Genomic DNA, 11,524 nt, shown 5'->3' with positions numbered 1-11,524 from the left:
GGACCTGAGGCGATTAACAATAAAATTCCTGCACTTGAAAAAACGTGCACGGCGGAAAACTGAAGTCGCAGACACGCAGAGATAGCAAAAAGCAAGCCGATAGAGTTTCAGAAAGCGCCTGGACATCCCGCACCACCACCAAAGTGGGTCTTCGTTAGAGGAATAGATGGCGCGGACGGGATCGCAGCACTGGCGGGTTGTAGTGAATGACGTGATTGACATTAGCTGGCTTTGGCCAGCCTCTACGCTAACGCCTACGTGCCTGTATTGAATATGATTACGCATCGCTCCAGTAGAGTTATTGTAAGACAATTTGACATTACACAGTTTACACAAAACTTTTCCGTTTCCTTCGAATTCAAAATAATCCCACACCTTCTCGTTTTTCGCATGGTCATTTTTGAACTCGCCGCAACTGACACGAAGAAAACGCATGTGAGGTCTGAGGTAAAAATGTCGTTTCTGCCCAGATAAACTTTTAAAAATAATGTATTATTTTTCAAACGTTTTATTTTAACTTGTTTTAAATGCAATGTTAAAATGATGGTAATTTGAATGATAGAATCATGTTTTTCTTTTTCTTTCTGTAGTGTAATCGACTATTGTTTTTAGTGTCGACTAGTAGGAGCTATACCCTTGTACCGACTAAACCCGCACATCCCTAAGTACTACTATTCAAAAGTTTGTGGTCAGCAAGTTGTTTTTAAAGAAGCAAATAATTTTTTTTAGCAAGAACACATTACATTGATCAAAAATGTCAGTACATTTCTAATGTTACAAAAGATTTAAATCATTTTAAATAAATGCTGTTCTTTTGAACTTTCTAGTCATCAAAAAATGTATCAGATTCTACAGTTAATAAGAAATGCTTCTTGAGCACCAAATCAGCATATTAGAATGATTTCTGAAGGATCATGTGACACTGAAGACTGGAGTAATGATGCTGAAAATTCAGCTTTACATCACAGAAATAAATTATATTTTAAAATATATTCCAATATAAATCAGTTATTTTAGAATGTAATAATATTTTACAAGATTTCTGATTTGACTGTATTTTTTATCAAATAAACATTAAGAAAAAAACATTAAGAAGTCTTAGCGACCCAAACATTTTGAACAGTAATGTAATTTTTAAAACTTCAAAATGTCAACTTAAAATGGCTTATTTCTCTGGATTTAAACATTCTTCGAAACATTTGGGATAATGTAAGTACACAAGTCAGCAAAATATATAACACGGTTCTAGTGGTTTTTGGATATTTTAATAAAAAAATCTTACATATTGTGCCTTTAACGCTCAGCAAATGTTGACTGGCCAAAGACAGTCTGGAATTGCATCACATTGAACTGAAATGCATGTACATAAGACACGACCAATGATGTGAATTCGGTCAGGGCTTTATCTGCCACGATTGCCTGGCCAGTGCAGGAAGGTCACTGCAGGTCAGAGGGCCAATCGCAGCACAGCAATATCATCAGCAGACCTCCAGCGATGCGGACACACATGACCCTCATAAAGGTTAATGAGAGGGCAGATAACAATTTTTGTAATGAGGTCACTGCTTTACTCCATTTTGTTGACAGAAAATAGTTGGAATGTAAATTCCGACGCTGATTGAATCGTTGTGACACGCCGAAACAAACTGAATCCTCCAATGGGCTCATTTGTGTTTACAAGATGAAAGGAAGCTTTAACAATGCACCTTGCAATCACACTGACACAGATTAATTAATCATAATCATTAAGGCCCCGGGGACAGACTCCATTAAATACCACTGTGTGTGTCTGCGTCTCGCACACGATGAGATGCATTAGCTGGAGCAGCGTCAGGCTCGCCGTGCCAAAATGAAACCCGAGAATCTTAATGCACTTACATAACGGAGCACGCAGGCCTATGGGAGCAGGATATTTCGGTAACACTTTACTTGAAGGGGTGTGCATAAGACTGACATGACACCTTCATAATCATGACATGACACATGTCATGAATATGAAGGAGGTTTTATGCATGTTTATGACAACTGTCATTAAGTGTCATTCGCTCAGTTATGTCATTTTTAATGCAAATATAACATTATTTGACCTAACCCTACCCCTACCCTTACCCCTAACCATAGCCCATAACAAAGACATCTCAAACAATGTCATCTTTGCATTAAAAATTACATAACTGAGCGAATGACACTTAATGACAGTTGTCATAAACATGCATAAAAAACCTTAATATTCAAGAGATGTGTCATGTCATGATTATGTAGGTGTCATGTCATGATTATGTAGGTGTCATGTCATGATTATGCACACCCCTTCAAGTAAAGTGTAACCGATATTTCTCTGCAGAATACAGAGATCAAGTCACAATTCTGCTGGAAAGAAGATCTGAAGTATGTAATCTCCTCTATGACGTAGAACAGACTCTAGCATGGCACAGAACACGGCAATAAATCTGCTAACATCTTGCATTTATATTTAATGGCATTAACTACCATGCTACTATTTCTGAACCTCGCAGTTTGTTTACCATGAGAGACCTGGCATTGATTGTATATGAATATTGCTTGTTTTGTAACAAATTGCTTATGTTCTTCTACTGTACAAAATAATCTGCTAAATGCATAAATGTAAATGCTGTTTTGCAAATTATAACAGGATGTCACTTGCATTGTATGCTATATATATATATATATATATATATATATATATATTGCTGGTTTTGTTCTTCTTAGTCACTTTGGACAAAAGTGTTTGTTAAATGCATAAATGTAAATGCAATTATTCAAATCTGCATGCATGCATAAAAACTGGATTTTAGATAGTGAAAAATTTAAGGGGGTCTGAATACTTTCCGTACCCACTGTATGTAATTTTATTTAGATTACATTTTATTTAGATTTTAGATTATAACCATATGCCACTCAATTAAAAATGCAATGCTTTGTGAAATCAGTTTAGTAAATGGTGCACAATTTTTCACATACTATTTTTATTATGTATTTTAGTTTTACTGTAGTTTTAATATAATAAAATAAATGTTAAATTATATATTTTAAGTATATAGTATAATAATTATAAAAGTACACTACATTAATACATTTTTGGTAACAATTTACAATGAGATCCCATTAGTTAATGCATTTACTAATATTAACTAAGAATGAGCAATACATTTGATAAAGTGTTTATTAATCTTTTTTAACATCAGTTAATAAAAATACAACCATTCATAGTTCATGCTCAGGTCCATTAAACTTTAGATCTGTATAGTAAATGTAGAAATTAACATTTAATAAGAAATGTTATTAATCTTTTTAAATACATTTAAAAAAAAATACAAATAAATGAAGCGTTTTTTATTAATAATTAACAAATGTTGGCAAATGGAACCTTATTGTAAAGTGTTCCCATATTTTTAATCTATAAGACATACTAATGGAAATATTGTATTATAAAATTACATAATCGTAAAATCAGATATGAGCAGACGTGCTCTGGGAACGCATTTACAGTAAACGTCATGTATAAATAAAAACGTATGAAGTCAGTTCACTCAATAATGTCCACGTCATCATGTGAAGGTCGTTCAACAGGAAGCACTTCAGCCTGGAAAGGAACAAGGCCTTTTTTTTCTTCTGAAGCTTTTCTGTCTCTTGATGCTGATTTCAGAGCGAATCAATAGACTGCTGGTCTCAGGTGAATCAATACTAATCTGCCTCATCTCTGCTCCTCGCCTAAATGATTCCTGCTCTTAACGACTCCTGAGTAACGAACACATGTCCCCAACTAAACACGGACAACCAGCTTATCGTCCGTCCCAGACATCAGCTTTCACATATATTACTATGTTATTCACTTGTTTATATTGAATTTCATATGGCAACACTGTTCTGCTGAGTTTCATTTGTTATTTGAAGACAGAAAATGGCTTGTTATTTTCCAATGTAAATATTTTCATCAGATTTTTAAGTGACTATATTAGCATACAGCCATGAACAGTTACATAATCTAAAATGATTATCGATCTATGACTGTCTGAGCTCATCTCAACTTAATTTGCATCTACTTAGGATGGAGTTTAGGTGTAGACATTTTAATATGAGGCGTAGTTTAAGCGTATATTGTAAGGTTTAAGATTAAGGTTTGGGTAGTTTGTGATTTATTTAACGAGCCTCAGAAAGTTTGACTTTTATTATTTATTATAAAAAAGTTGATAATTCTCTGATTGATAACTCTCAAAAGGTCTAGTAATAATTTGAAAGTAATTTTTTTACCCATTTTAATTCCCGATTTTAGTGTCCCTGCTACGGTCAGCTTTTCAACTATTTAAAAGAAAAACGTCAAATGCTTTTTTGATGTAAAAAATGTAAAATTAAGTAATAATACTAGGGCTGCACAATGAATCGAATTTCTAATCGCGTTTACAATTATGGATGCCACAATTACGTAATCGTTCAAAGTCCACTTATGTTATTCTGCGTGCGTAAGATGCGTTTTTTTTCTTTCTACATGTTATCTTAAGGGTTTTTCCCAATTTTTTAATTTTCGTTTTAGTATAACATTATAATACCATTCATATTTTTACTTTTTTTATCATTTAAAGAAGAAACCAATCCGATGTATAGTTGACATTTGATGCTTAATACTACAGAAAAGCACTAAAAGTTTTTCAGTTAGTGTTTTCATATTTTCAGGGTTTTTATTTCATATAAAAATATGGCATGCAGTTGCATAAAACAATGGTATAAACATCATTCAATGTAAATTGTGATAATCGTAATTAATAATCGCAATTACAATTTCAAGGGAATAATAGACAATTATGATTTTTGTCATAATCGTGCAGCCCTAAATAATACTAAAGAATGCTAAATAAGGACAAATTGTTGCTATAGTTAATGTGCCATCTATTCGGAAGGCCTATGTATATAGACATATATGTATATACGAGTATGAGTATGTACACACACACATATATCACACACATACATCATACATCACACAACATACACGTGTAAATAATACATATTGTATATGGCTTTAGGTGTAGTGTTGCTGTGTCGAGTTTAGGGGTCAGGAATGAGAATGAGGATGAGGATGAGGATGCTCATCTGGCCCAAATACACACGCACGAGCACGCAAACGCACGAGCACGAGCACGCAAACGCACGCGCGCACCACACAAAGACGCGCGAGGCCGCGACTGATGCTGAACATCATCTGAATAACACTAGGCAAAATGAAACAAAGCAGCTTTTAAAACAGCAGTATTTCGCAGCGCGCTACACTGCTGAAGCCTAGTGACTGTTACCGTGCTGTCATCCGCTGCCTCTCGCTGCAGACATCGCAAATCACGCCTGGCTAGCGGTACATTAGAGTAATACACATACACTCACTCACCTGGGTCAGTATCACCTGACGGTGAATCATCACCTCGTTCATATGGCCATTATCCGTCCCATATTTACCCGCACATCAGCCGCCCTTTCCTCACATTTGCCCTGTTTGCTATGCTACCGCAGGAGATGCTACATCCTCTTTCCTGGGTACCAGGAGCCTGTAACCAATGGAAACGCTCCGTCAGATTGATTTCTGTTTTCCCCCCTCCAGCTATGAGCGGGGTGACGTCATTCACCCCACCCGCGCATTATCTGGACGCTGACTGGATGTCTGGATGGCGACTGGCTGCTGATTGGTCGTCCCTGTGGTGACTGGATATGATTGGATGAAGGGATTGTTGAGCCTTCAGGACCCTGTTAATGAACAAGTGCTTCTGGGAAACTGTGTTTTCACGACAGAAAATGATTGTTTATGCAATTAACAACTCGTAAAATCCAAAAAAAAAAAGGAAAGATATGTATATGAGTTTAGAAGAGATTATAATATGAATTTAGATTATAAATTAATTCAAAGATTATAAATAAGCACAAATATGCATGTGCATGTTTAGCTGGTAAAGGAGGCATACGGTCCTGGTTTTAGACTTTAGTGAAACTGATGGGAAGATTGGAGTATTTGGGAGTATGGGAGTAGGTGCGTCCCAAATCTCGTGCTTATGCACTATTCTATGACGTTTTATAGTATAATTAGTGCGAGTAGCGTGTTTACACTGAAGATTCCAAAATGAAAAAGTGCACTTAAATAACCGAAAAACGAAGTGTGGAATGTTGGACACTTCATGCGGCATTTATATGCAACGTTGTAATTCTCTTGTTGTTCATATGCAAAAAAATAATAATAAATAAATCTTGGACACTTCATGCACTCATCTGTCGCAGCTTTAATTGCGTAGCGAAAGGGGAGGGGCTATCAGACTCTGATCATGAATGACAAAATAACCTTATATAACTCATACTATGGTTGAGTACATAGTGCAGGAGTGCATAGAGTGTAGTGCATCATTTGGGACTCAGCTTTTCTCATATTTTGTATGGATATTCGTTTCAATGAACCGGTTCTTTTACTCCCCTTACGTATTTCCAATAACTCTAAGTGTTATGGTAGGTCACGCTGAAACATTCAAATAAAGTCATATGTGAACGCATATTGCTGATTATTACATTTTAGTGGTGTTTGTTTGTTTCATTCGGTTGTCCTGCACGCCGAACTTGTCCAAAATATAGGCTACTCAGTATTTGTCAGTTGCATGGTCTACATCTTGGATAGTTCCTGTATATCCTGTGGACTTTCGTTAAAGGGGTCATATATGATGTTGCTAAAAAGAACATTATTTTGTGTATTTGGTGTAATGAAATGTGTTTATGCGGTTTAAGGTTAAAAAAACACATTATTTTCCACATACTGTACATTATTGTTTCTCCTCATACCCCACCTTTCTGAAATGCATAGATTTTTACAAAGCTCATCGTTCTGAAAAGCGAGGTGTGCTCTGATTTGCCAGCTATCCAGTGCGTTGTGATTGGCTGAATACCCCAAGCGTGTGACGGAAATGTTATGCCCCTCACCATACTGTGATGCTGTGTCCCGGCGCGATGAGACAACACCAATAAAACCCATTACAAACGAGGCATTTGTTGCATCCAGTGGGGACATAATTACTGATTATAATGACTTATACTGTCTTTTTATGCGCTGCGTTGCATTGCGCCGCGTAAACATAAAACCATGACTGCATTTGTGATCGGAGAAATGACAAACTACAAACGCTACTCTACACTGCTCAAAACTCGTGCTTGAATCATCAGTGGCAAATTCTTTAAATATAAAAAACGTACTTACAGTCTGTGAGTCAGAACAGCCGGCATTGTAGTCTACTCTACCAGGATCAGGAAACAGTCCTCCATAAAATACGCTGCACACATCTGAATATTTGGGTTGAAGTGTTCTGGAACAGTGTTGTAAATACAACTTAACCACTGATTTCTAGTCGAGTCCTCTTTTGGAAGACCAAACAAAGTAGTTTCGCTTTCACAACGAAACACACGCCGTCACACACGGCGGGCTAGAGTGAAGAACGGCCGGAGGGCTAGAGTGAGCAGAGGCGGCGGGCTTGAGAAAGGCGCGGCCGGCGGATTCAACGAAGGAGCAGCCGGCAGGCTTGAGGCAACCACATGTGACGACCCCGGGCTGGACTCCACTTCGTCCACGGTGAAAGCCCATCCGGCGATTCACAGCACGAAGTTGATGTATTTCCTCAGAAACCAGCACGCATCAGCTCTAGGCATGACGAAGCGGATATCGTCCTCTTTTGGAAGACCAAACAAAGTAGTTTTGCTTTCACAACGAAGCACACCCGACTCCACAACATGGCGGTGGCAGCAACAACAATACTACAGCGAGAATAAAAGTTACTCCTTCTTTCTTTGCGTGAACATTTGGGCGGCATTATGCAAATCTTCCCACATCGTGACGTAGACATGTGGGGGCGTGTTAGAACGAGCCGTTTTAGGTAGGCGTGGTTGACTCTTAACTTTTATAAAGAATATCTCTTTGGATTTGAGACTTTAGTCTTTGAAACTTTACAGATCTTCTTTATGCACCAAGAGCTTGTAACACTCCAAAGAGAAAAGAAAAATTGAAATCGCATCATATGACCCCTTTAAGAAAAAATAAATATATAAATAAATAAAAATCGGAATCAGTACCAAAGAAAAAAAAATTCAGAATAAATTTTTCTTTGAAACTATTTTGTATTTTTGCAGAATTCTGCAACATTCTTATTTGGCAAGATCTGGTGGATGTACATTTTACTTAGCTTCACAGACAGCAACTGACTGGATTCATTTATTATAATTAATTTAAACCAGTCAAAATGATATTTTGTCTTAAATATTCAATTAACCATGAGCAAATGAGCCAAGTACTGATGACTGCTGATAGGAATGCAAACAGTAAAGCTCATACAATCTGCTGCCTGAAAACAACTATAGAAATACCAACAGTAGTGGCCTGGAAACCTCAAGAGATTTAATCACGCCTTTCCTAATAAGAAAAGTGTCAACTACAAAGCACTAAAAGATGTTACTTAGTATGATGCAATGAAAAGAGAGCAAAAAAATTAAAATAATAACAATGCTTGTGTCTTAAAAGAAAACAACGGCAACCAAACAGATTATTTAGAATGATTTATTGTCACGGATAAAAAAATTCATATTTTACAGAACCAAAAGAACACGATGCAGAGAATGAGTTCATGCTCAAAATAAAGATCTAATGATTCATAATGATCCAATGAACAGGATGCATTTAGGTGTTGACAAGACAGGAAGTTTACAAATTTCTGAGACATTTAAAGGGGCAAACGTGTGAGTTTCATTCTGTTTAAAGAACAGGGCATCAAAATAAAAAAAGATGATATCAGAAAGCTTCCTGTCGCTAATATATTTTTTCTCAGAATACACCAGAAATTAATCACACAAAAAAAACAAAAATAATTTAACCTACTTATAAAAATCTTTACAACAATATATTTGACACAAAACAGAATATTACACAGGTAAGGAGATATTTAATGGCTATGTTGAAAAGGAACCCATAGATTAGGACTAGGGTTACACAATACACAATATGTTACAATGACAATCTTTCATCACAGAAGCTAATTTTTTTCTATTTTATTTTATTTTTACTTTACTATTTTTTTCTGGTTTTGATATCATCAAAGGGATATTTGTAATGAATATTTACATATATACATCAAATGGACAGTAAAATATAACAATTATCATCAATGCTCTTGCTCAACTTGGTAAAACTGATGGAACAAATTAGACATAAACTATTAATTAATATGCATTAAAAAAATTATATATGTATATATATGAAATTGATGGAGCTCATTAGACATGCACTATTCATTATGTACACTGAATGAGAAATTATTGAACATATGCTCAATAATGCTCAATTGGTATTTTTCTTTTATGTTGGTGCTCCTGTGTCCTCCTGACAACAAATTTCTCAACAAATCACTTTTCATACATACAAACCACAGTCCCGTAAATGCTCAGTAGTCAGTGTTTGGGCTCCTGATTGATGTGGTTTTGCTTGTCGTTGACAGAAAGGCAGCATTAATCTTCAGACACGGTATATGCTTGGACAAAAGCTTCAGAAAATGGTTTTGAAACTTCTTCCCCAAAAAAGTGTAGAAGACAGGGCTGATGCAGCAGTACAGGTAAGCAAAGTTTCGGGTTATGTACAGCGCATAGTCGAGGGCGTTGGAGCAATCGTTCTGGTCTCCAAAGGACGTCTTGATGGCTTTCAACAGGATGACCACGTTGTAAGGCGTCCAGCAGATGAAGAAGGTGAAGACGATGACAAAGATGAGTTTGACCGCCCTGCACTTCTCCATCATGCGAGTGGACATGATTCTGATGGTTATGCGGATGTAGCAGTACAGGACGATAACCAGAGGCACCAAGAAGAAAAGGAAAAACTGCTGATAATAACCAATCAGCTCCCATTTTGTGAGGAAACTCTGGTGGTAACCAGTCATTTCGCACAGCAAACGGTCTCCATCGTTCATCACATCGTGAAAAACGATATCCTTTATACTAGCCAATATACTGAGCACCCAGATGGTGGCGGACGACACAAACGCGTACGCCATCCTCCTGCTCTGGGCTGCTGTGATGGCGTGGACGACCGCAAGGTAGCGGTCAAAGGTCATGAGGGTGAGGAAGAGGATGGAGCTGTTGAAGCCGATGGAATAACAGCTTCCCACCAATTTGCAAAGGCCTCTGCCAAAGATCCATTCCGATTTGTGGTAGACTGCCCAAAAAGGAAGGCTGGAGGCGAAGATGAGGTCCGAAATGACGAGGTTGAGCAAGAATATGTTGGTAACCGTGCTGAGCTTCTCATATTTGTAGATGATGCACAGCACCAGTCCATTTCCAACCAAGCTCAGCAAGAAGTTAGTGTAGTAGAAGGCTGGGAGAAATGCTGCACCGAACTGGATCACATCACTTTTCTTGCATAAATGAACCTCTTCAGATACGACTGTGTCTTCGTTTCCAGCGTCATTGGAGCCGTTAAAAAAACTGAACCAGTCATTATCATCATATTCATCCATTGGTGTGTCTGTTTGCTGAAGTCAGACATACAAAAACATACACACAACACAGTTAATATACATTTGGATTGAGGTTCATTCTGAGCATCAAATATTGGCTTCACTCACCAATGCCTTTGGTAGAGGAGCTTGTGAAACTCTCAGCAGCCCTGGCAGAACTGATGCAACCACGTTGTGGCTTACCGAGAAAAATTCAGCGCACATCCTGAACGAGGAACTGCAAAGAGCATTTAAATCACCTCGTCAGCATACGTGAAACCGCACCGCCTTCACTAATTTTTGGTCAATGTTTACAAAATGTCATGGGGTAAAATATTAAATGTTTTTTTTTTGAGAAATTACTTTTTTGAGAATGAGAAATGACTAATCATTAAAAAATGGTTAAAATTTTTAAATATTTATTGTCATTTTAAGAGTTTCAGACGTCAGCTGCACAAATGAAATGATTTAAAAAAAAACATGATATGGCTAAAATCCTACATGCATTACCAAAAAAACAAAAAAAAAGAACATGAACAGGAAACATTAAATAATTAATAGATGTTAAATGGTGATCTTTGCACAGATCTATCCAGTCAAAAATAGACATGCCGCATCTACACTATTAAGATTACTGCTAAAATCTAAGACAATTTCTCAAACAATTAAAAGTATAATTAAATAATAATAATGATAAAACAATGCTGTAGTAGTAAAAATGTTCCTATAAAAACTAACCAATAGCCCTTGAGCAGAAGTATTCTCAAATTTGAACATAAGCATTCAACATATAGCCTGTAGAGATTGCTTCACATCCTGTACAGAGGTAGCTTGCCTAGGGCAGTGCAGTGGATACAGTGTAGCAATTTTTCTTTAAAGGAACAATACACCCAAAAAATGAAAATCGAAAATGAAAATTAAATTGGTCACAGGACACAAGAGAATCAATGATGTATGTACAGTTTGTGAACATGGACAATGTTTGAGAGCATTTTCACCAAATAATGATTGATTTT

The 11,524-nt window shown here is 36.7% G+C and overlaps 2 protein-coding genes across 2 annotated transcripts in view; both read right to left on the bottom strand.

Moving 5' to 3' along the window:
- Positions 1 to 5,569, bottom strand: part of LOC107599276 (E3 ubiquitin-protein ligase HECW1-like) — a 40,073-nt gene extending 34,504 nt beyond the window's left edge. Inside the window, exon 1 of the mRNA XM_016290822.1 lies at positions 5,399 to 5,569. Within this exon, the coding sequence (XP_016146308.1) occupies positions 5,399 to 5,440 (42 nt within the window). The 5' untranslated portion in view covers positions 5,441 to 5,569. The remainder of the gene's footprint in view (positions 1 to 5,398) is intronic.
- Positions 5,570 to 9,388: 3,819 nt separating this feature from the next.
- Positions 9,389 to 10,687, bottom strand: LOC107599291 (C-C chemokine receptor type 4-like). Its single transcript, XM_016290836.1, has 2 exons — positions 10,638 to 10,687; positions 9,389 to 10,544 (listed from the first exon to the last, which is right to left on the bottom strand). The coding sequence occupies exon 2, from the start codon at positions 10,527 to 10,529 to the stop codon at positions 9,465 to 9,467; it is 1,065 nt and encodes a 354-aa protein (XP_016146322.1). The 5' UTR covers positions 10,530 to 10,544; positions 10,638 to 10,687; the 3' UTR covers positions 9,389 to 9,464.
- Between the last annotated feature and the right edge of the window lie 837 nt (positions 10,688 to 11,524).

This window comes from Sinocyclocheilus grahami, unplaced genomic scaffold, assembly GCF_001515645.1.
Source record: "Sinocyclocheilus grahami isolate Dianchi unplaced genomic scaffold, SAMN03320097.WGS_v1.1 scaffold263.1, whole genome shotgun sequence".
In the NCBI taxonomy this organism is placed as follows: domain Eukaryota; kingdom Metazoa; phylum Chordata; class Actinopteri; order Cypriniformes; family Cyprinidae; genus Sinocyclocheilus; species Sinocyclocheilus grahami.
The sequence above is the reverse complement of the archived record's forward strand: the minus strand, read 5'-3'. Positions and strand labels throughout refer to the sequence as shown.

Bases quoted from the DNA above. Each gene is read 5' to 3' on its own strand.
- LOC107599291 (XM_016290836.1), bottom strand. From the start codon at position 10,529: ATGGATGAATATGATGATAATGACTGGTTCAGTTTTTTTAACGGCTCC.